The sequence below is a fragment of the Dendronephthya gigantea genome, unplaced genomic scaffold (genome assembly GCF_004324835.1).
Source record: "Dendronephthya gigantea isolate DGI-Jeju-01 unplaced genomic scaffold, DenGig_1.0 000023F, whole genome shotgun sequence".
NCBI lineage: Eukaryota > Metazoa > Cnidaria > Anthozoa > Malacalcyonacea > Nephtheidae > Dendronephthya > Dendronephthya gigantea.
The window spans coordinates 319,604-343,758 of record NW_021163033.1 but is presented as its reverse complement, the minus strand read 5'-3'; the positions used below and the strand labels follow the sequence as shown (position 1 = coordinate 343,758).

General features: G+C 38.2%; 5 protein-coding genes across 7 annotated transcripts; all 5 read left to right on the top strand.

The window, feature by feature from the left end:
- The first annotated feature begins 20 nt into the window (after window positions 1-20).
- On the top strand, window positions 21-5,484 carry LOC114522487. The gene is made up of 6 exons (XM_028543178.1): window positions 21-532; window positions 1,367-1,437; window positions 1,662-3,369; window positions 3,524-3,607; window positions 3,876-4,398; window positions 4,833-5,484. The coding sequence occupies exons 1-6, from the start codon at window positions 121-123 to the stop codon at window positions 4,903-4,905; spliced, it is 2,871 nt and encodes a 956-aa protein (XP_028398979.1). The 5' UTR covers window positions 21-120; the 3' UTR covers window positions 4,906-5,484.
- Window positions 5,485-6,658: 1,174 nt separating this feature from the next.
- On the top strand, window positions 6,659-12,879 carry LOC114522483. Of its 2 annotated transcripts, none has more exons than XM_028543172.1 (7): window positions 6,659-6,799; window positions 6,900-8,058; window positions 8,496-8,572; window positions 9,048-10,575; window positions 11,050-11,478; window positions 11,551-12,067; window positions 12,254-12,879. In XM_028543172.1, exons 2-7 carry the CDS (start codon window positions 6,903-6,905, stop codon window positions 12,324-12,326), a joined length of 3,780 nt encoding a protein of 1,259 aa, XP_028398973.1. In that variant the 5' UTR covers window positions 6,659-6,799; window positions 6,900-6,902; the 3' UTR covers window positions 12,327-12,879. The 2 variants fall into 2 exon arrangements, with proteins under 2 accessions (XP_028398973.1, XP_028398974.1); XM_028543173.1 differs by having other exon boundaries at window positions 11,551-12,101; window positions 12,254-12,341.
- Window positions 12,880-13,222: 343 nt separating this feature from the next.
- On the top strand, window positions 13,223-14,200 carry LOC114522713 (transcription intermediary factor 1-beta-like; the record flags this gene model as incomplete). Its single annotated transcript, XM_028543455.1, has 1 exon — window positions 13,223-14,200. A coding segment is annotated over exon 1 (978 nt), but the record flags the coding sequence as incomplete, so codon positions are not given.
- On the top strand, window positions 14,195-15,996 carry LOC114522506. 2 transcript variants are annotated; one of them, XM_028543201.1, is made up of 4 exons: window positions 14,195-14,381; window positions 14,579-14,800; window positions 15,358-15,437; window positions 15,644-15,996. In XM_028543201.1, the coding sequence occupies exons 1-4, from the start codon at window positions 14,222-14,224 to the stop codon at window positions 15,725-15,727; spliced, it is 546 nt and encodes a 181-aa protein (XP_028399002.1). In that variant the 5' UTR covers window positions 14,195-14,221; the 3' UTR covers window positions 15,728-15,996. The 2 variants fall into 2 exon arrangements, with proteins under 2 accessions (XP_028399002.1, XP_028399000.1); XM_028543199.1 differs by having other exon boundaries at window positions 15,355-15,437.
- Window positions 15,997-16,767: 771 nt separating this feature from the next.
- On the top strand, window positions 16,768-23,698 carry LOC114522484. Its single transcript, XM_028543174.1, has 7 exons — window positions 16,768-17,940; window positions 19,212-19,291; window positions 19,585-19,849; window positions 20,641-20,720; window positions 21,014-22,532; window positions 22,817-23,336; window positions 23,544-23,698. The coding sequence occupies exons 1-7, from the start codon at window positions 16,785-16,787 to the stop codon at window positions 23,614-23,616; spliced, it is 3,693 nt and encodes a 1,230-aa protein (XP_028398975.1). The 5' UTR covers window positions 16,768-16,784; the 3' UTR covers window positions 23,617-23,698.
- Window positions 23,699-24,155: the final 457 nt, after the last annotated feature.

Genomic DNA, 24,155 nt, shown 5'->3' with positions numbered 1-24,155 from the left:
CATTGTTCTTCCGGGAATAAAGTTTTCTCGGAATTAAATAAGAAAAAACCTGGCGACTTTTCAAAGAAAAGACACGTTTTACATCGTGATAGATTATATCATTAACAAACCGTGTACGGTATGCATTTATGTTTGGTTTCGTTTACAAAGAATATCACAACGTTGAATATTCATTTTACCAGGAAAACACCCGCTGTGTTTTTCCAGGAATCGCATAAATTACGTGTCTATAGTTTCATTTCTCAAGTCGCACATCGTGCGGATATGTGTGCATGGCCTAATTGGAATATATCGAGAATTTCTTGCCTAAAATCGTGGTTTAGCATGGCTGAGAAGGGCGAGGATGAACACTTTGATGAAAAGAAGACGGTCAAAGTCTCCGGAGTTTCGCAGCTGTTACGAGATCTGATTGAAAAGGAATTTCAAACGGAGGGAAATACCGCCAAGTTCAGTGACGACGTCTCAAAGTTGTATGTCTGTCCGGGTGGACAAGACCATGCTCTCGTTGAATTTAGTAAAGATATACCCTCAAGTAAGATTGTAAACTGTCGCATTATGCAATATGATTACACATACCGGAGCAGAATGCTTTGATGTCTCGCAACATAGTTTCGAAACCGAATGCATAAATTCAATATTATTCGAGGTCTCAGTCTTCAGTGTATGCATAAATATCAGCGTTGACGTTTGTTCCTAAGGTAATAGTCAAAATTAAGACGTCCAGGACGTATTGCATGACGATACAGTAATTTTTATCTTTATTCACACCGCTCGGATTCGCTAAATTCGCTTCGTACTTTTACTTCGAAGAACTGCTGAACAGCGGAAGTGAGACTATTAAATCGACTCTTTCCCAGTCTTGCACCGTGCTTCGATGAGTATGGGTGAGATACCATGTTAATACTGCATATAATGCACCATATATGCGAGAGGAACCTGGACAGGGATTCTGTGACTTTCGTCAGTACACTCTCATGATAAAATCCAATACTTTTCTTACCAAATTAACCCGTAAGCCAAGGCAAACCTAAAATATATCGCGCAAAAGGCTGCGACTAGTCTAATAACCATTTTTTGTTTCACTCTCGATCCCAAATGTTTCTCTTCCGTTATCTCATGCACGCGCGTACTCTAAATAAAAAGAAATTTCAAGGCACTTCTTCACTCACCGCAATGGCGAATTCGCAAGCTAGCTGCGAGGCTTTTCATGCTTTCGTGCTGATGAATTAGATGCAAGCACTCGCAGCAGTAGACTTAGGAGTTGTTTTTTGCAATGAGTGAAAAAGAGGCTTTGGCTATAGACTTTTTTGTTGGCCCAAATGCCCAATCTCAAATTTAAAAGAAGCGTCTTGTCCACGTTTAATAGGATCAAAAATGGGTAAAAAGCTCAAGATTGGCGGGACAGAACTGAAGGTGGAGCGATGTAAGCCTCAGGCTGTAAGTGTACTGGATAACAATATTAGAATAGTCTTATGAAAGAAAACTAAACTTGAACCAAATCTCAATTGAATATTCAAGTTGAGTTTGCAAGAAACTGATTTAGTAAACTTGATGAACACAAAAATGACAGGCCTCTGACTGACAGAGCTTTTGAAACCATCAAAATTCCATAAAACGATGTAGTATAAATGAAGTGAATAAAATTCCCTTATCCTCCATAGACGCCAACCGAGAATGTTGGACATGAAGGTGTTTCAAAAATCTGGTTACCAGATGGGTCATGGATACCTGGTAGCCAAGTCATCACACATAATGACGACAGTACGGATAAAAAAGATGACGCTGGTGGTACTGGGAAGAAGTTATTTGGGAAAGATGCCCGCCATGAGCAGTTCAATAACAATCGTCAAGGGTTAAATTTTATAGCACCGTTCAGTGAAACAAAAGTGAAGCTTAATGCTGGTTTTCAAGAAAAGGTTGAGAAACAAAATTTTAAAGCAATTTTGAAAGAAGAGAAAGTTAAGATCGAAAGTGGGTATTTAACTGGCCCCTGGAATGCAGTGTATGCCGCGGGGAGCAAGCTTGTTTCTTTGGTTTCAGGTTCTGGAGAAAATATTGATCAAGGCGGCAATGGAAGTTCTGATCAATCACCAAGGGAAATGAATTCCTCTCCCACATCATCCAACGATACAGTGCAAAGTAAAGCACCGGACGAATCATTCTCTATCAGTCGATTGTCCCTTCGTCATATCATGGAGTATAATTATGAAAAGTTTCAAGAGCTTGAAAATGTTAGTAAAGAAATCAGTATTGAAGTTAAGTCGAAGATTGATTGTAATTTGAAGTTTTTCATTGGCAAAGATGTGAATAAGGAGCTTTTTACGAAAACAGTGAATAAATTCATTGACTTTTATCAATCACAACACCAAAAGATGCACCAAGACGATTTACAAATACAAGGAAAGGACAAAAAAGACATTATTTCTGAGGCTCGCACCAAATTTTCAGTTGTAATCGACTGTCTTCAACCGAATAAAATGGTAATCTACGGTGAGAAAGATAAAGTCGAGGAAGCCAAACGTTTTTTGAAAAGTAAAATTAGTGGTACCAATCCTGATAGTGACCGTTCAAGGAAGGAAACGCCGGTTTCTTTAACCGAAATGCTCTCCTGTAATTTACCCGGAAATATTAAATTGTCAGTCTACCAAGGTGACTTGACGAAGGAAAACGTGGACGCAATCGTGAATCCAGCAAATGATCGCCTTCAGCACGGCGGTGGGGCGGCTGGAGCGATAGTGGAGGCCGGAGGAAGATCAATTCAAGACGAAAGTGATGCGATAATGAAGGAAAGAGGTAAACGACCTTTTTTCCCTGGGGAAGTAGCAATCACATTCGCTGGACGGCTTTCTTGTAAGTTTGTTGTTCACGCGGTTGGGCCAATATGGAGTCAACATTCATCAAATACAGCTGTGCATTATTTATACAATGCTATGTACAACAGTTTGTGTATAGCAAACCAAAACGGTGCAAGAAGTATTTCAATCCCAGCAATCGGTTCTGGTTTATACAAGGTGCCTGTTGATACCTGTGCCCGAGTTCTTTTTGATGCAGTTTGGAATTTTGCAAACGCTGCAGAGAAGTCGATGTCTCCATGTCCTCTACAGGAAATTCATTTTGTCAACATCGAATCTAAAACAAATCGCACGTTTACACAAGAAATAGAGAAACGATTTCCCGGTTCCATCAAACGTGAAAAGATCGAAGTGACCCGCAAGAAAAGTGCCAATGATGATGAAAGACAGCGAATAAATTTTACAGGCACTGCTAGCTGGCCTGGACCCAGTACCCCAGTACCGCGTGATCAGGGCAAGAAGACCATTTATCAGGGCGGTAGTTATACCCATCAAAGTGGTGACAGTAGAAGTACAGGTATAGTGGTTGCAAATTTCGTTTTCAATCATATTGGTAGATTTTTATATTTAATACTCTTTAAAAAAAACAGTAAAAATGTTTCTTCAGTACATTGCTGTTATTGTTAAAACGCATTTGAGAAAATATATATTTCTGTTTTGTGCTTACCTAGGAGGACGTAGCTCTGCCGGAAGCGAACCACGAAAACTTCTCTCCTATGCCGGGGCAGCTGCAGGTGGAACCCCCCCGAAAGATGGTAAGTTATTCACTCATGATCAATGAATGATTTTCCCAGTTAGGCGAGCAAAAAACATAATCAAGATGCTAGCTGTCCTAACAATTGTCATGTATGACTCGCGTTGCGTTAACACTTTTGTCTAATCCTTCAGATTAGGTTTAGTTTAAGTTAGATTAACCCTATAATCAACTATAAACCTAATCTAAGACCTAATCAAATCTGAAGGATGAGACTTGTATGTAGGTTTTACTGAATTATTGACTTCAACTTAATGCGCTGTTTTCAGATTCAAATCCAGGCGATGCTGATAATAAAACATCAAAAGATAACGAATGTCCTATTTGTTTATCCGATTTCATAAAGAAGAAAACCCTGCATAAATGCGGTCATTCGTTCTGTACCGAATGCATTGACAAGGCATTTGATGATAAGAAGAGATGTCCAGTTTGTGGCGAGGTTTACGGTCTTCTCACAGGCAACCAACCTCCAGGAAAGATGTTTGTAAGTAATACCTCGATGAAGTTACCTGGATATGAATCGTGTGGTGGTACCATTACGATCACTTACAAATTTGAAAATGGTGTTCAAGGATCAGAACATCCTACTCCTGGCAAGAGATACTTTGGGATAACTCGGACTGCATATCTGCCCGACAACAAAACTGGTAGAAAAGTTCTCGGGCTCCTGAAAAGAGCGTTTGACCAGAGATTAACGTTCACAATCGGTCGTTCGACGACAAGTGGAATGGAAGGTGTCATCACTTGGAATGATATTCATCACAAAACAAGCCTATCAGGAGGACCAGCAAAGTATGTCAGTTAAAATGTTTTCAGTCCCAGCTAAATATAAATAAAATTGTAAGTCGATGAAGAACATACAACTCCATTTTAAATTTTAAAGACCACGTATAATGGCGACTATTTTATAAAGTTTTTAGGGTAAATTTTTTAGAGCTCATTTCGTCTCCTATGCTGTGATTTTCTCTATTAAGAGGCTGTTTATATGTATACTTATTAACGCAAAGCCAATTAAAGGCGTTGTAAAAAATCTTTATCCCTGCAAGCGAAATGAAATGCTCCCATAAACACAGGCCCCATTTTATCCAAATATCGCCGATCGAGCCAGCTCCGACCAGTATCAGTGCAAATCAACTTTTCACAATGTTCTTTTGGGCAAACATACGTGCAAAATTACCATTATCGCGATTCAAAATTTCAAAGAACTTATTGAATGATTATTTTAGGTTTGGTTACCCCGATAAAGATTACCTCAAGAGAGTTCTAGATGAACTGGCAGCCAAGGGAATTAAAGAATGAACAACATAAAGGAAGAAATTAAATTGATAGCGTAGCATGTAAAAGCATAATAACATCTTCTGTTTGGTTAAAAGTATATAACGGTTAAAAAATGTAACTTTGCTTGAGTTAAATGGTCCGTAAAATACTTTGAAACTTTGAACTGTAACGAAGTCGGAGTTCTCTTTATTCCATTATGTATTTTCATTTGTTTCATTAATCTCTCTCCCAATATTTAGACGTCAATACGCGTCAGAAAGCGTTAAGATGAATGGTTACTAAATAACCTGATTAAAATAAGAGTATGGTTTGTTATAAAGTTACGTGGAAATACTGACACGGTTACAACTAAGATATGGTTCGAAAGAACTTGTTCGATAATCATACAAAACTATACTGTCAGTATTATTCCTTTTGGTTTACATCTGCATGTGTACACAACGTCACCAGGGGCGGGTTGTTCGAAAGGCGTTTAGCTTAAACGTTTAGCTTAAGCCAAAGTTTAAACATACTCTAATAAATCTTGTGAAATACTGAACCTTATGCATTTAATATGTACTTCTAATGACACTTAAACTATTTACATCGAAATATTTAAGCTCAGTCGTTCAGTAAATAGATAATTTGGTTTTCCATTTTGAACTTATATATCCACCGTTTAGCTAAACGCCTTTCGAACAACCGGCCCCAGAAGAGTTTTTTTTGTTCCGATTTTAAACTCTTCTGTTTTTTATATTTAAACAATACCCCTGTTATCACCTGGTATTTTTATTGAAAGATTGATCTTCTAAATGTTTTATTGTCATATCAAATACTAACGGTCACGCAAAGGTGATCAAATAGTGTGCCAAGCTAAGCCATTTTTGGTTTCGTATTTTTTCATGCCGGTTTCGTGTGAACGCAACCCCTAAACAAAACAGTTTTGTACAGTATTGCCTGGCATCAGGTAAACATTAGCTTGACGTTTTTGTGAGGAGTTATACAGGGTGTCCCAAAAAAAACGAAAACTATTGAAATCACTCATTGTTAAAATTTGAATGCCGTGTTCACGAATTTCGCCCAGTGGGGATTTAATGCAACTTATAAAATTCTAAATGCTTTGTGTCGTTAAAGAAAGGGGACATGTCGAAGGTAATGGTCCTTGAGATGCACATTTAAATAATGTTATCCATATTATAAAATTGTAAATATTGTTAATAAACTATCATTTTTGCGAACAAGCAAATTTGACTGCATCATATGTATGCATAAAAATGCTTATGGCAACCCAATTTATACACTTGTGGGCCCAACAGAGTGCTTAGGCATTCAAACTCTAACAATGGCATTGTTATGGGTGATTTCAATAGTTTTCGTTTTTTTTGGGACACCCTGTATACAGGGTGTCCCCAAAAAAGTGCTCCCTATTGAAATGAAGCTTTTGTTGGCATTTGAATGCATGATCAACACAGTAGTATTTAAATAACATAGTTATTAGGTTGAGGCATTCAAATAAAGCGTCTTGCTTTCAATTGGGTTTATCATAATATTAGGGCAATCAGATTCTAAAAAAGCCTTGCTTTGAATAGAGGGGATTATAGAGGGGGACACCCTGTATTGTGTTGCAAAAACTAAAATTAATTTAAAACTATGCTCTACTTTGGCATTTTTGAGTCACTTGTGAACAATACCTAAATCCAATTAACAATTGTAATTTCATAAGAGGAATAATTACCGATGTATCTATTACCCTGAACACATTTTCTATGAAACAATAACGAAAGTTCAGTCATGCCATTGTAAACTGACGAAAGCCAGTTCACCAGCTCGTCTTCACGTCTTACCATCAGGTAAAGACTTTACCATTTTCTACAGTTGATGGCAACATATTTTATCTGGAATCTAGTATCTAAGAAGGAATACAGAGACATGAAAGGTTCGGTTATGTTGTTATATTATAGCAATATAAAAAACACTCTTCCGGTATTAAGTAGCTAGTTTGTATGACATTGCTTATTTCTGAATTTTCTTTGCAGAAAATGGCTTGTGCTTTGGAAACTCACCCGATCAATGAACTTGAAGAAAATCTGCAATGTACTGTATGTCTGGAGCCGCTAAAAGACCCGAGAACTCTTCCTTGCTTCCACTCATTCTGTAAAGATTGTTTGGAAGACGTTGTGAAAACATGTCGTGATAAAGCACCTCGCGGTCGACCAGTTCGAGACATTCCGTGTCCATATTGTCGAGAGATGTTTACACTCGATCCTGACAAAAATGTCGCCGACATGAGAAGAAATCATTTCATCTGCAACATGGTAAAAGCGACAGCCGTACTCAACCGAGAACGTAAATTTGGCGTTCCGTGTTCACATAATTGTAGTCAAAGCTACTCAGTCGCTCGCTGTGTCACTTGTGAGAAATTCTTATGCCAAGAATGTCTAACTACTCACAACAGTTATCGAGGACACGCTGGTCATTCTGTTCTGACGATGGAAGAGTTGTCAAAGCCGGAGAATCGTAAGAAAATCAAGGACAAAATGTATTGCAATGAACATCCGGGCGAGATATTGAAAGTTTATTGTGAAACCTGCGACCAGCTGATTTGTAAGGACTGCATGGATTTTAGACATATAAAACAAAACCATTCGTGTTTTCTGGTAAAAGATGTAGTTAGCAACTATACGAAACTATTGACTTCAAATAACGAGGCAATGGATAGAGTTTTAAATGAAGGTAATGTCATCGTTGAACAGTTGGCAAATACGGCGGAGGAACTTGATCGAGATGCTAAGCTTACTAAAGCTAAAATCGTAAAAAGAAAAGAATCAGTAATCAGCAAAGTCGTGAAAATGTTGAATAAACATACTGAAACGCTCTTGAACGAAGTCGATCAACTTCACAAAGAAAAGAGGGAAGTGTTGGACGGACAGACCAGAGAAACAAAACAGTATGTTGACAACGTACAAAGATCTGCTCAACTTTCAAAGAAATTAGTCGAGGAAGGCACAGAAGAAGAAATAATTTCCTCTCAGAAAATTATGCTGAAGAGCGCAGATAATCTTCTAAAGAAACGTCAGGAATACTTTGAACCCGTGACCCGTGAAAAATTGAAATACACGCTTTCTATCAAAGATGAGCCATCAAACGAAGAGATTTCAGGAATGTTGGCGAGATGTTTAGGGATTAAAGATGAAGGTAAGCAGATCAAGGTTTGGGTTCTATTCATGACACAGTTCTTAGCTCATAACGGAGAACAGAGAAACTTTAGTTCAGCTAAGACAACATAATATTTTTGCAGTGCAGGTTCAATACTTCAACCACTATTTAGGGTCTATTAGTATTTTTTGGGTAATTTATAGAAGCGAAAAATCAGTCAACAAATATGTGCAATAAATTTTCATTTCATTTCATCATTGAACCAATCTCGGGTAACCCAGCTCATGTAAACAGCCTCTAAACCAGGTCATTTAAATATAGCCATATACCTTTTTTGCTAACACATTGTCTGGGGCTTTCTCTTCAGATTGACAGTCTGCAATAAATTGTAGCAACCACTTTTGGGTACAGATGGCCTAGGCTCACATCAGTGTGACGGCTCTGCCGTTCATCTTTTAATTTTTGTCTTTCCGTAGGTGTTTCAAAAGGTATTGGTAAAAGTCTTACGATTGATAGAACAGGACTGACTGGGAAGCCCTTGAAACGCCAGGCAGTAAGTTTGAATAGAATTTGAAATTTTTGCTCGTTTGCTCGTTTAATGCTTCATCAACTCAGCTACTTCTTTTTTAAAGAAATTAAGTAATTGTTGAAGCACTGTTGCAACATTCGTCTAGTTCATTCCAATGAAATGAAGTTTCCGGCAAATTGTCTCATATACTCGAGTCATGACTCGCATGTCAACATGACCATTGTTAAAGTCCATTAGTTTTCGTTTATACAATCAGTCCATCATTTGTGGACAATAAATCAGAAAACGTTTACATGCACTGGCATTTTTTTCTGAATTTTTTTTCTGGATGCTTTTAACCTCCTCCTTTGATAGATGTGAATGTGCATGTGGATAGTTATGAGTGCTATGACGTGCAATGAATTGAATCTGAATTGCAATATTTTATTGAAAATCCAAAACTCACCGAAGGAAAGGATTGATTAGGTTGCGAAAACAAAAAAGTTTTTTATATCAACAGGAGGAAAACGAAGCTGTTGAATCTCAAATTGTGTCGAAAATTTGGTCAGGATTATTTTGCGAGACAAGGGTGAAGCTGAGTGATGATTTTACTTACAAAATACGGAAGGAAAAAGCATTGAAAGAAATTATAAAGAGCGAAAAAGTTAATATTGAAGATGGGAGATATCTATCTGGCACCTGGAACGCAATCTTTGCTGTCGGACACAAGATTTCTCTTTGTTGTTCAGATAAAACTGAAAATTATGCTTCAAGCAACTTCTCTTTCACCTTATCCACCTTATACAACCAGTCGAGTGTCCATCCGACAACAACGCCATCCAACCAAACATCGCAAGGCCAACAAGCGGACGAGTCGTTAACTCTAAACACATTTTTTCTCCGTCATATTATGGCCTACCACTACGAAGAATTTCAAAATTTTGAGAAGGTCTCCAAAGAAATCTGTATTAAAGTTAAGTCGAAGACCGAGAGAAATTTGAAGCTTATTATGCGGGACAATGTAGATCAAGCGAAGTTTTTAAAAACAGTGAACAAGTTCATCGACTTCTACCAAGCTCAAAACCAAAAAATGCATCAAGAGCAGTTTCAAATGCAGCCAAAAGATAAAAAAGAAGTAATTTCACAAGCTCGTTCCAAATTTTCTGTTGTGATCGATTCAAGTCAAGAGGAAGATAAAATAACAATCTATGGTGAGAAAGATAAAGTTAAGGAAGCTTTAAATTTTTTGAAAGAAAAAGTTGGTGGTTTTGAAACTTTATTTGAAAAAGGAGAACAATCTTCTAAACGAACAACAGGAACTAATTCACCCGATGCAACACTGAAGGAAAGTGGTTTTATTGAAAAGCTTTCGTGCGTTATATTAAAAAATATAAAACTCACAGTTTATAAGGGAGACATTACGAAAGAAGATTCTGACGTTATTGTCAATCCAGCTAACGGAGAACTCAAGCATGACGGGGGAGAAGCGGGAGCCATCGTAAAAGCCGGAGGGCGATCAATTCAAGACGAATGTGACAAGCTCATCAGAGAACGACGTTCTAAAAGTCTCAATGCTGGTATGGTGGTAGCGACGAAGGCAGGAAATCTTCCTTGCAACTTAATCATCCATGCTGTGGGTCCAAGGTGGTATGATTTCCGGAATAATGAGAAAGACGTAGCAAAAAAAGTTTTTCTCACCACAGTTCTTAACTGTTTAACGGTTGCTTGTAAAAATGGTGCTACAAGCATCTCCATACCTGCCATTAGCTCCGGGATATTTGGTGTTCCTGTCCCAGTCTGTGCTGAGGTTTTATTTCAGGCCGCAACAGATTTTGCTAGGGATGCACCAAACTCCAACTCCTTGGTAGATATTCGCTTCGTCAACCCCGACAGACCGACTGTTCAAGTATTTGAGAAAGAAATGAAGAAACGATTTGCTGCTTCAGTTAGACAGGGAAGTATTGAAATGGTCCATACCGATCGTGTGGGAACAAACGCCAACCAGTATCGACAGAATCAATTCAACGCAGGAGGAGGAATTTTTACAGGTAACTTGAGAACAACTCGTGATTTTCCATCAAAACTGATCACTAACTTGCTAGCAAACGTATAATTGTAAATGTCTCAGTGCGTTTTGGTCATCATTCATCTATTAGAAAGCAGTAATTTGTGTTTCTAGATCCATAGATTTTTCATGGGAAACATTTAATTGAATTAGTTTCATTTTGCATCGCCATATTATACACAATATTTCCATGCAAATTTATTATTGCCAGGCGAAAGTCCGTAAATTATAAACCTGATCTTCATTTGTGAATCTAATTTGAATTATTTTCACTTTCGTGGTTTTCCCAATTTACCAAAAAAAGATTCCGCGACCGATCTCAAAAATTAGGTTTATAAAAAATCTTTACACTTCACGAAAGTATTTAATAGAATCTCTCTAGATATTTTTTAAAAGTAATGCTGTATTATGCATTAGGAAGTCCAATGTATATTTTAAAGCACATTCTCCTCTTCAGGTGGTCATTTGTCATCAACAACTGTCCCTGGGAGTCATTCGTCACCAACATCTGTCCCTTGGAGTCATTCGTCATCAACATCTGTCACTGGGAGTCATTCGTCATCAACATCCGTCCCTTGGAGTCATTCGTCATCAACATCTGTCACTGGGAGTCATTCGTCATCAACATCCGTCCCTTGGAGTCATTCGTCATCAACATCTGTCACTGGGAGTCATTCGTCACCAACATCTGTCACTGGGAGTCATTCGTCACAAACATCTTTCCCTTGGAGTCATTCGGCATCAACAACTGTCCCTGGGAGTCACTCATCGTCAACATCTATCCCTGGGAGTCATTCGTCATCAACATCTGTCCCTCGGAGTCATTCGTCATCAACACCTTTCAGTTACTCAAATGCAATGAAAGGAAACACGACAAGGGGAAAAGGTAAAGTTAGTCCGAGTGAAGAAAATCGTGCAGTATGTTCATTTCGACAAGTTATCTAAATCTTTGTTACAGATACCAAGCCAGGAGAAGATTCAAAAGACAGTGATAAAGAAAAATGTCAAATCTGTCTAAGTGACTATACAGATAAGAAAACCTTACCAAAGTGTGGTCATTCATTCTGTGCCTCCTGTATTGACAAAGCCTTCAAATATCAAAAGAAATGTCCAATTTGTGGCGAGGTTTATGGTGCACTCACAGGCAACCAACCACCAGGGCAGATGTTTGATAGTTTCCAGTCAGCAACTCTTCCTGGTTTTACAAACTGTGGTTCTATTGTTATATCTTATCGGTTCCCCAGTGGTACCCAAGGCCCAGAACATCCTCATCCTGGTAAACCATATCAGGGAACAAACCGAACGGCTTTCCTGCCTGACAATGAAGAAGGGCGGAAAGTTCGATATCTATTAAGAAAAGCGTTTAATCAGAAACTAACGTTCACAGTTGGACGATCAACAACAACAGGACGAGATGATTGTGTTATCTGGAACGATATTCCTCATAAAACCAACATGACTGGAGGAGCAACCAAGTACGTTAAACCTTCTTTGTTGTCCTGACCCTGGGTACGGTTGTGATTAATTTAATATTGTCGTACATTAAATATTAATGTTTAATGAATTTTTCCACAAAACGAAACACGGAATCATAGTGTTCTGCGTATTCGATGAGTATGAATTTATCACACTATACAATTGTTTCTTTATTCGTATTTCAGTTACGGTTATCCTGATCCAGATTACCTGAGAAGAGTCCAGGAAGAACTGGCGGTAAAAGGAATCACAGAATAGAAAAGCGAATTGAAACAACTTATAGTTATAGTTCACATATCTTACCTGGGTAGAAGATGAACCAACCAAAAAAGTTGAAAATAAATTTAGTTTTATAGGACAACGCATGTCTTAGGCCATGACACCGTATTTGCAAGATTTCCTTTTCTGTTAAAAAGCATGCAACGCTTACAGTAGTAGTTTTCAATTTGACCAATTTGATATATTCATCCGGGCATCTGATATTCTAAATGTTCACAGCCTTTCGATGCCTACAAAATTTAACTATCACCTATAGTAATGATTTAGTGCGATCAGTGCTTGAAATGGCTAATAAGGATTGATTTCCATGTTTTACAGACAGTGTGTTGCCCCATAGATTTAGTTGTCGTTGTCGTATAATAGCCTTAATGAAAATGTACTATAGCATGCATGAATAAACAAGATTCACGGATGAAAAGTGTACCCATGAGACAAAATATAAGATTCAGAAAGCACTTTGAGTTACGAACTCAATATTGTTTGCCTTCCGTGATTATGTCAGTTATCATCAGATATCCCACATTCCCCTTATTGTGTTTGTTTCAACAGAGAGAGAAAACCACATGTAACCACAAAACTTGTTGCTGGGAAACCCCAAGTTAACTTGCAAACTAATTTGTATTGCGTCGATAGCAAACAGTGGATGACTATAAAGAATTGAAAATTCATTCATTCGATTATAAACGAAAATCGTTCAAATCTCGCGTTCACGTCTTACCATCAGTATTCAGGTATAATAGCGACATTATTTAACTAGAACCTATAGTTGTATCCAGCGAAAAAAGAACACAGCGTAGAAATGAAGGGTATAAAAACATTCCTTCGGTGTTAGTTTGCCATAAAACTTTGTTATTAAACAATTTTCGCTACCGAAAATGGCTCGTGCTTTGGAAACTGACCCGATCAATAAACTTCAAGAAAATCTACAATGTACTGTATGTCGGGAGCCGCTAAAAGACCCGAGAACTCTTCCTTGCTTCCACTCATTCTGTAAAGATTGTTTGGAAGGCGTTGTGAAAACTCGTCGTAATAAAGCACCTCGCGGTCGACCAGTTCGAGACATTCCATGTCCAAATTGTCGAGAGATGTTTACACTCGATCCTGACAAAAATGTCGCCGACATGAAACGAAATCATTTCATCTGCAACATGGTAAAAGCGACAGCCGTACTCAACCGAGATCGAGGAACTGGCGTTCCGTGTTCACATGAGTGTAGTCAAAGCTACTCAGTCGCTCGCTGTGTCACTTGTGAGAAGTTTTTATGCCAAGAATGTCTGACAGCCCACGACAGTTATCGAGGACACACTGGTCATTCTGTTCTAACGATGGAAGAGTTGTCGAAGCCGGAGAATCGTAAGAAAATCAATGACAAAATGTATTGCAATGAACATTCAGGCGAGATATTGAAAGTTTATTGTGAAACCTGCGACCAGCTGATTTGTAAGGACTGCATGGATTTTAGACACACGAAGCCAGATCATTCATGTTTTCTTGCTAAAGATGTCGGTGATAAATATAAGGAACTACTAGCTTCAAATAATGAAACAATGGATGATGTCCTAACTGAAGGCAATGCCCTTCTTCAGAAATTAACACGTATGACAGAGGAATTTGGTAAGGAAGTTGAGGATGTCAACCGTAAAATAATACAACGAAAGAAGTCTGTGGCGAAAATGGTTTGTAAAGTGTTGGATGAAAACGGTGAAGAGCTTCTGAAAGAAGTAAACGAAATTTATAACGATGAACAAGCAAAATTAGACAAACAGACCAAAAAAATAAAGCAGTATGTAGAGAACGTACAAAAATCTGTTCAGCTTTCAAAGAAATTGGTCGAGGAAGGCACTGAAGAAGAAATACTTTCCTCTCAGAAAATCATGTTGAAGAGCGCAGATAATCTTCTAAAGAAACGTCAAGAGCACTTCAAAGTACCTGCCGCCGTTGAAAAATTAAACTACACTCCTTGTACTAGCAAGGAACCATCAAAAAAAGAAATTTCAAGAGTGTTAGGAAACAGTTTAGGAGAAGTAAATAGAGGTAAAGGTAAATAACTATAGTATATATATATATATATATATATATATATATATATATATATATATATATATATAAGATTTCGGACAAGAATCTATAGGAATCGATCTAAGTAGCTCAGATCGTGAGAAATGCGTTGTCTGTTTGGCTTTATAGATTAAAGAAAACCCCATATAGACGTGTTTGTTCATTTTTTCCAGGCTCTATGGATGAGACATTCAGATATCAAACGATGGATAGACACTTCGATGAAAAGAAAACGGTCAAAATCTCCGGCGTTTCGCAGCTGTTACAAGATCTGATTGAAAAGGAATTTCAGGCGAGGGGAAATACGGCTAAGTACAATGACGACGTAATGAAGACGCATGTCTGCCCCGACGGAGAAGACTGTGTTCTCGTTGAGTTCTGTAATAACTTACCAGGTAATTTCTAGCTTGTTTCTGGGTTGATTTACAGTTTCACTTCAAACATTATCTGATCCTCACTATATAGGCTGCAAAAGAGAAATGATGTCCCTATTTAGGCTCAAAAATGGAGCGACTAACCTGTCAACATTTTTTTCTACTTGGCCAGGATGCCGTTTGTGCATCGATCATGCCGAAATGCTGCACCAATATTTTTATATTAGCTAGCGAAATATGCTGCTACTTTGATATGCAGCGACATTCATGGCTTGCGTTAACGCGTTTGTATTTTCACACGATCTAATTTTTTCGGATCCAATTCATTTCCGATGGATGTTTTGTAGTCTATTGACTTACAATGTTTGTGGGCAGCAAATTAACTGGAGCCAATGCAAGTCAATGCAGTACTGCTTTATCATGCAATAGCATGCAGGCAACATTTCATACGTCAGAAGTGAATTGATGCAACAAAATTGGATTGTGTGAACAGACCTTTAGACGCTCGACATTATCAGCTCTCGCATGCAGGGATTTCAGAAAAAGCTTCACTGAATCTTTTTTCTGTATTGCAGTAGCTGCCTCAACAAGAAGCATCGGTAATACGCTTAGCATTAGCGGTATACACTTGGCTGTTGAACGTTGGAAACCAAAGGCAGTAAGTTTGGAGAAAACGTAAATACATTTGTATACATTAACTGATATTTTGCTTGGATATGTTTGACTGATATTATTCAGTATATAAATATAAATTTTCTAATATTGATTTTGGAATGTGCCCATCCCACACACAGCCCCTGTAGCAACCGTCTCGACTCTCGACAACTAGATAGCTCGGTTGATTTTTTTCCATTGGACCGATAGGAGAAAAGTGAAGCTGTTGGATCTCAAAGTGTTTCGAGAATCTGGGGCAACGAATATACCCTCGCAGAAATGGATGAAGAATGATTAAAAAACAAAAGTTTTAGGGTAATATTCATTGTAATCAACATCACAGATTAACTGCATTGCATCAGATTTATGTCACATAACATGTGATATTCGGGTATTTTAGACATTTACAACGTATGTGACATAACTTAGATTATAGGTTGGAAGAATTTATGTTTATTGATTTGAACCTGGGGGAGAACATTAACTTATTAATTGCGAGAACAGTTTAAAGTGTTTATTGGGTATAATTACTTTGATTTAATATGACTTGAGCGATTTATTTCATTGGCAATTTATATAATCGTAAAAATATGATTGCAAATGTGATATACATGTAATCTTTGTATTCACATTATATTCTAAGGAAATCTCCCGGTGTGAAGCAAAGAATAAAAAATACGTTAGTTTAGGAGGCTCATACTAAAATTTTAGTTTTAATCGCCTGTCTTTGGTGCAGGGTAAAAGGATAATAGAAGGTGAAAAAAATAAAGTCGAGGAAGCCAAACGTTTTTTGAAGAGAATGGTTGATACCAATCGGGATAGCAGTATCTCAAAAAACACAACGACAGAAGTTTCTTCAACTGAATATGAAATTGTCAATAAACCAAGCAATTCATATATCGATTATCCAGACGTCCTCTCTCATTATTCCTCTTCAACAAAATTTACAATTGCATTCAATTTCACAATTGCATCCAATTTCACAATTGCATTCAATCATTCAATTTCCAATTGTAATTTGATAACACTAGTCTAGTTTACTGACGTATCCATTACCCGGAATACATTTTCTATGAAGCAATAACGAAAGTTCGAGCAGTCATGCGATTGTAAACGAAAGTCGTTCAATTCACGTTTGTTACCAGAGGTTTTCAGGTAAAGATTTTACTATTTTACTTAAGGACTGGACGGATTTGATGGCAACATGATTTATCTGGAATCTAGCAACTAATAAGAAATACAGAGACATGAATGGTTCGGTTATTTTATTATATTATAGCAGTATAAAAACACTCTTCCGGTGTTAGTTTGTATGACATTGCTTATTATTTCTGAATATTCTCTGCAGAAAATGGCTGGTGCTTTGGAGACTGATCCGATCAATCAACTTCATGAAAATCTACAATGTACTGTATGTCTGGAGCCGCTAAAAGACCCGAAAACTCTTCCTTGCTTCCACTCATTCTGTAAAGATTGTTTGGAAGACGTTGTGAAAACATGTCGTGATAAAGCACCTCGCGGTCGACCAGCTCGAGACATTCCGTGTCCATATTGTCGAGAGATATTTACACTCGATCCTGACAAAAATGTCGCCGACATGAGAAGAAATCATTTCATCTGCAACATTGTAAAAGCGACAGCCGTACTCAACCGAGATCGAGGAACTGGCGTTCCGTGTTCACATAATTGTAGTCAAAGCTACTCAGTCGCTCGCTGTGTCACTTGTGAGAAATTCTTATGTCGAGAATGTCTGACAGACCATAACAAATATCGAGGGAATGCCAGTCATTCTGTTCTGACGATGGAAGAGTTGTCGAAGCCGGAGAATCGTAAGAAAATTAAGGACAAAATATATTGTAATGAACATCCGGGCGAGATATTGAAAGTTTATTGTGAAACCTGCGACCAGCTGATTTGCAAGGACTGCATGGATTTTAAACACGCGAAGGAAAATCATTCATGTTTTCTCGTTAACGATGTAGTTAGCAACTATAAGAAACTGTTGACTTTAAATAACAAGGCAATGGATGGTGTTTTAAATGAAGGTAATGCCATTGTTCAACAGTTGACAAATACGGCTGAAATACTTGATCGAGATTCTAAGCTTACTAAAACTAAAATTGTAAACAGAAAAGAATCGATTGTTAACAAAGTCGTTGAAATGTTGAATAAACACACTGAAACGCTCTTGAAAGAAGTCGATCAACTTCACAAAGAAAAGAGGGAAGTGTTGGACGGACAGACCAAAAAAACAAAGCAGTATGTGGAGAACGTGCAAAGATCTGTTCAACTTTCAAAGAAATTAGTCGAGGAAGGCACCGAAGAAGAAATAATTTCCTCTCAGAAAATGATGCTGAAGAGCGCAGATAATCTTCTAAAGAAACGTCAGGAATACTTTGAACACGTGACCGTTGAAAAATTGAAATACACGCTTTCTACCAAAGATGAACCATCAGACGAAGAGATTTCAAGAATGCTGGCGAGATGTTTAGGGATTAAAGATGGAGGTAAGCAGATCAAGGTTTGGGTTCTATTCATGACACAGTTCTTAGCTCTTATAGCAGATAAATTATAGTTTAAATTTTGAAATATTTTTGTATTGCGTGTACTAGCTGGTTCAAGAAACATGAATGATACTATACATCTATATAGATTAACTAAAGATATATTTTGCATGAAGTTGTCTGACTGATAATAGAGCTATATATTCAGTATAAGGGAACTACAACATGATTAACATACTAGAGCCACTTTAGTTCGTCGATATTAACTGTATCCCCAGTGATTCTCAGCTTTACTTTAATCCTATCCAGCGTATTACAGGGGTATCCTGGGAGCAAGAATATCCTAATTGTAATTTATATACTAACGTAAAAACGGAAATAAAGGCATTTCCTCAGGAAGCGATTTTAGCCTGCGCAAAAGCTCTCAAGCAAATGATGCAAAGCGATTAGCTAGGGAGGCCTCCACACCAAGTGATCGCCGCGTCATATTGTAGAAATGGCAGAATATGCTGCGCTGCCTGCGCACCGACTGGGCATAGGTGGTCTTTGTGGTTCAGTCGGAACTCGGAAGCATTAGAAAGATTTAGTTTGACGTTTTTCTTTCAACCGCAAACCGCGGCTTGACGTTGAAATTTTGCCGTTTGACGTTTGCGGTTCACGTTTTCAACCGCTGGAGGTGTATTTTCACGTAGCTCATTTACCTCATTGCAATAGCTTTGCAATCGTGTCTCGTTTCACGTATAAACACTCCTAGTAGAAATATTGGATGTCTAAATCATCTTTGTGGTAATTTTCTAGCCTGTTTTCAATGAGTTTACCGATTTTCTTTAAGAAAGCGGCTACCACTTTTCAATAACACGATTGCCAATATGGCGGTTTACCATGATATCGTAGGTCGATAGTCGGTTATTAAAATGGAGTTTCTTTTCAACTTTTCCAGGTGTAAACGACATTTGATTTTAAAAAAATTGAAGCATTAGAAATAGCTGGCAGTAATTTAACAGCGAAACTGTTTACTTGATGCCAATTTTGAATCGTTCTAACATAAATTATAGGTGAATGACTGCTAACTATAAATGTCTAATTTGCAACAGCGGCAACGTCAAACCACTAACGTGAAACCGCGCTTTGCCGCGCGCCGTAAACGTCAAACTAAATGTCTCTTTTGTTTCATCATCACGTCACGTCCGTGATTTTCAAGAGCCGCTTCATCCGCGCGGGTAAAGCGAATGTAATGGCAAATAACTTAAGAACGGAACTTTAATTATTTCCAGAGCCAAAGCTGTGGAATCCACAAAATGAAGTTGACATTCATGGGAACAAGTTGAAAGTGGAGCCTTTCGTGGAGTACGCAGTAAGTGCACTTGTAAATTTAGATAAATTCAAGCAAATTTTCATGCGACACGAAAATCCAAATTTAATTGCATTCCCAAATCGGACGAGAAAGATTTCATAAAGAGATTTCATGAAGAAGTAGTACTTAACAATCTTTATCATAATAATAGCCTGTAATAGAAAACTATAAAAGTTTTTTGAGGCCATCTCTGTTTTATGATCCTCTAAACTGCATGAAACACATACACATTACACGTGCAATTACTACAAACATCTAAGATAATAATGATTCCTGCAACTGCATAATTCCAGGCTTCAGAAAACGTTACTTCTGTGAGTCAGACGTGGTCGATGGAGGACGATCAACCACAAGCCACTGAAAATTCTCTCGCCTCAATTTCTATGAATTTTGACAAATATGCAACGATTAAAATATCTGGTGTATCCAGATTCTTGAAGGATCAGATTACAAAAAAATTTCTAAGTAAAAAGAATTCGACTGGTATTAGTGGCGATGTGAAAAGACTGTATGTTTGTCCAGGCGGTCGAGACTATGTTCTTTTGGAATTTAGAAAAGGTAACATATGCATAGGTAAACAATATGATTCAGTTAACATACTATAGCCGCTTTAGTTCATCAATATTAACTGTATCCCCATTCTCAGCTTTACTTTAATCTTATCCAGCGTATTACAGGGGTATCCTGGGAGCAAGATTATCCTAATTTGTAATTTATATATACTAACGTGAAAAACGAAAGTAAAGGCATTTCCTCAGCAAGCGATTTAGCCCGCACGGAAGCTCTCAAACAAATGACGCAGAGCGATTAGCTAACGATTCATGATAAAAGGGTATTGTAGAAATGGCAGAATATGCTGCGCACCGACTGGGCATAGGTGGTCACTGTGGCTCAGTCGGAACCATTGAACTGTAAACAAACTGGAACGATAACTCTGGGTGGGAAATTGAGGCCAGTGCTTTTTACTTTTTCTGAGTTTTGAGCTGAAACACTTGACGCCAAATGTATATGAAATTAAAGCTATTAAAAAGTTATATTTCGTGTAGAAATTTCGAGACTTTAGTTTAAAGGGAATTACCGGTTTGCCGGTTGGTAATTGTTTTTGTTTTTTTAAATATTTCCTTTGTAGTTTAAGTCTTTAAATTTCTACACCAAAAATAACTTTTCAATAGCTTTAATTTGATACACAGCCCAACGTCGTTCCAGTTGTATAGGGTTCACTGATCGGAACTCAGAAGATTTGTTTCATCATCACGTTACGTCCGTGATCTTCAAGAGCCGCTTCATCCGCGCGGGTAAAGCGAATGTAATGGCAAATAACTTAAGAACGGAACTTTAATTATTTCCAGAGCCAAAGCTGCGGAATCCGCAAAATGAAGTTGACATTCATGGGAGCAAGTTGAAAGTGGATCCTTTCGTGGAGTACGCAGTAAGTGCACTTGGTATGAGTCCGACTAACTCTCCTGACGAAGGCCCTCAGGTCGAAACATCGAGAAGTGTTTTGTCTATTTAGGCAGTTGTTATACCACATTTGATGCTAAGTTGTTTGAAGACGCTACCACGCTGCTCCCTGGTTATATAATAGAAAACTATAAAAGTTTCTTTAGGCCATCGCTGTCAGTTTATGATCCTCTAAACTGCATGAAACACACATACACATTACACATGCAATTAGCACAAACATGTATGATAATAACGATTCGTGCAACTGCATGATTCCAGGCTTCAGAAAACGTTACTTCTGTGAGTCAGACGTGGTCGATGGAGGACGATCAACCACACGCCACTGAAAATTCTCTCGCCCCATTTTCTAAGGCGAGAGTGAAAGTGACCGATGAATATTTAGAAAAACTGGAGCAATGTGGAATAAAAGAGACGGAGGTTGAATTAGACGATGAAGGGTACCTCATTGGTCCATGGAACGCCATTTTCAGATTTGGACAATCACTTCGTTCGTCAATTTTTGGTTTCTCGCAAAGTGACGATCTGGAAAGCCGTGGTAGTCGTGGAGAACTTGATACAGCATCTTCGGTAAGGCAAAAGCGGGCTGCTGATGATGATGGAGATCAGCCTGTTGCTGAAAACGGTCCTCAAACAATCCTTGTACAGTCCCTGTTTTATCACTATATAATGAAATACCACTATAAAGAATTTCAAGCACTTGAGAATGTATGTGGAGAAATAAGCATCAAAATACGTAACAAAACAGACAAAACTCTGATACTTCATCGCAGTGTTAATGTTTCCAAAGCTGACTTTACTGCAGCGTTAAGTGATTTCGTTGAATTCTACCAAAAGCAAAGTTTTAAAATGTTCCAAGATATTAAATCTGTGCGATCGAAAAAAGAGGCAGACGTTATCTCAGAAGTGAGTTCAAAATTTCCTGTCATCGTTGATGTAACGGAGGAGTCAAGAACAAAGTATCGTGTAATCATCTATGGCGAGAAGACGAACGTTTATGACATGCTTGCCCATTTGACGACAAGAGAAGTTGACCAACTCAACGATGTTCCTGCTCGTCCTTCGACGTCAACTACCAGAAAGCCTGGTGAACAGTTCGTTGTTTTTTTCCGTAATACAATGAAACTGATTGTTTATAAAGGTGATTTGACCGAGGAGAAAGTGGACGCGATTGTGAATCCTGCAAATGAGCGTCTAGATCATTGTGATGGAGCTGCAGAAGCGATATCAAAAGCTGGCGGAAGATCGATTCAAGCACAGAGCGATGACATAATGATTAAACGGCGCGGAAAAGATCTAGTTGCTGGAGATGTCGAAACCACCAGTGCTGGATTTCTTCCTTGTAAATTCATCGTGCATGCTGTTGGTCCAAGACGAAGCCAACAAAATAGAGAAAGTGCGAGGAAACATTTACATGAAGCTGTGATGAACAGTTTGAAGACTGCAAATAAGAGTAAGGCTAAAAGCATTTCAATTCCTGCCATCAGCTCCGGTGTTTTTGACATCCCTGTTGACCTTTGTGCTGGTGTTCTCTTCGATGCGGCCGAAGAATTTATCAAGGATAGAAGCTTTATTAAAGAGCTGCAAGAGATACGATTTGTAAATATTGATCAAGATACCACCGACGTGTTCGTGGCTGAAATGAAGAGACGTTACACGCAGAATGTCAAAGAAGAGCCGCGAGTTGAGAGTTCATCATCAACAACGCAAAGTAGAACCACTCGCAATGACGCTGAAAGACAAGCTGCTGTTACGAATCCTTTGAAGACCCCTTCGCGTGGTAAGTTTTGAGCGATCCCTAGCCTGTTGTCTTGTGTACACACTCTGATTATTGTTCATTCTCAATTGACACGTACACCTTAATCTTTTTGACGTTTCGTGGAACAATAATGCTCGCAGTTGCATAGTGGTAGACTTACATATAGGGCATCAAAATACCCCATATAGATCTTTTCCTCTCCGTGGCGCTATTTCGTACATGTAACAATACCACTCGTTTGTATGTAAATTGCTTTAAATTGAAATCTGAAATAGTTTTTCTTAACTTATATTTGCTATATTTAGACCGAAGTGAGCGTGCCGATGCGAAAGCCAATTCTAGTGATGAAAAATGCGGAATTTGTCTGTGTGATTTCACAGACAAGAAGACACTAAGTAAATGTGGTCATTCTTTCTGTGCTGCCTGTATTGATCGAGCATTCCAGTATTCGAAAAAGTGCCCAACTTGTGGACTGGCGTACGGAACCCTTGTTGGAAATCAACCTCCAGGAAAAATGACTGATTACTCTAATAGCGCACGATTGCCTGGGTATGATTCTTGCGGAACTATCGTGATAAACTACGCATTTTATGGCGGTGTTCAAGGACCAGAACATCCAAATCCTGGTCAGCGTTATCAAGGAACGCAACGCCGTGCATATTTACCTGACAACGAAGAAGGACGAAAAGTTCTTAGACTCCTGAGAAAAGCGTTTGACCAGAAACTGACGTTCACAATCGGACGATCGTCGACGTCAGGAGCGGATAACGTCATCACCTGGAATGATATTGATCATAAAACAAACATAAGTGGAGGAGCAACCAAGTATGTGAGACAAGATTGGAAGGATGCTTATATAACTTGTTTAGCGATTGTAGACCTGAGATTAACCTCATTGCAGTAATTACAAGATCATTTTAAACGAGATTTTAGAGCTATTTCGGCGTGAAGTTATAATTGTAGCCGGTTTGAGTTACTCAGTAGAACATTTGGTTATGTTTACCAACCATGTTTACTTTTACTTTATTTTAGCTCTGGTTATCCCGACCCAAATTACCTGAAGAGAGTTCAGGAAGAACTGGCTGCGAAAGGAATTACAGAATAAACTGGAGAAACTTTGAACGAAATGAGTCATATCACTTTTTTCGATACATTTTATCTGCACTAATAAAATTGCGCACGGGTACCAATCTTAGCCGTGCCGTGCCGATAAATTGACTGTAGTGTAAACGGGGCTTTATCTCCAGTGTTGGAGTACCGACGACAAACAATGTTTACGTGTGAAAGATGTAAGGCTATGACTAAAACTGACAACAATCTGGGGAGTATTCTAGCACTTTAAGCGAAGAGATTTAGTTTGAAAGTGAACGTTAGAAATCCTGAACTGAACCTTTACCAACCTGGATTGCGTTCACAGTCGGATATGTGGTATAATGTAGACAAATTGTAGTATAATGTAGACAAATTGTATAATCTGGATGTCTCATTCTAAGATCATCATAGTGTAAGTCAATTTTAAACAAACGTCTTCGTTCCAAACAAAAAAATTCTTAGAAAACTTTCAACTTGTGTGGTCTTTGTATATCAATCTCGTAAATAGCACTCCCGTGTGATATACTGACTATCACTATGTGTGAGCACTTC

Excerpts from the sequence above, each read along its gene's own strand:
- LOC114522484 (XM_028543174.1), top strand. The coding sequence starts at position 16,785 with ATGGCTGGTGCTTTGGAGACTGATCCGATCAATCAACTTCATGAAAAT. Across the intron at positions 20,721-21,013 it reads ATCCTTTCGTGGAGTACGCA|GCTTCAGAAAACGTTACTTC; the intron begins GTAAGTGCACTT and ends GCATGATTCCAG. Across the intron at positions 23,337-23,543 it reads ATAAGTGGAGGAGCAACCAA|CTCTGGTTATCCCGACCCAA; the intron begins GTATGTGAGACA and ends ACTTTATTTTAG.
- LOC114522483 (XM_028543172.1), top strand. The coding sequence starts at position 6,903 with ATGGCTTGTGCTTTGGAAACTCACCCGATCAATGAACTTGAAGAAAAT. Across the intron at positions 11,479-11,550 it reads AAACACGACAAGGGGAAAAG|ATACCAAGCCAGGAGAAGAT; the intron begins GTAAAGTTAGTC and ends TCTTTGTTACAG. Across the intron at positions 12,068-12,253 it reads ATGACTGGAGGAGCAACCAA|TTACGGTTATCCTGATCCAG; the intron begins GTACGTTAAACC and ends TTCGTATTTCAG.
- LOC114522506 (XM_028543199.1), top strand. The coding sequence starts at position 14,222 with ATGTTGAAGAGCGCAGATAATCTTCTAAAGAAACGTCAAGAGCACTTC. Across the intron at positions 14,801-15,354 it reads GTTCTGTAATAACTTACCAG|TAGCTGCCTCAACAAGAAGC; the intron begins GTAATTTCTAGC and ends TCTGTATTGCAG. Across the intron at positions 15,438-15,643 it reads AACGTTGGAAACCAAAGGCA|GAGAAAAGTGAAGCTGTTGG; the intron begins GTAAGTTTGGAG and ends TTGGACCGATAG.
- LOC114522487 (XM_028543178.1), top strand. The coding sequence starts at position 121 with ATGCATTTATGTTTGGTTTCGTTTACAAAGAATATCACAACGTTGAAT. Across the intron at positions 3,370-3,523 it reads TGGTGACAGTAGAAGTACAG|GAGGACGTAGCTCTGCCGGA; the intron begins GTATAGTGGTTG and ends GTGCTTACCTAG. Across the intron at positions 3,608-3,875 it reads TGGAACCCCCCCGAAAGATG|ATTCAAATCCAGGCGATGCT; the intron begins GTAAGTTATTCA and ends CGCTGTTTTCAG.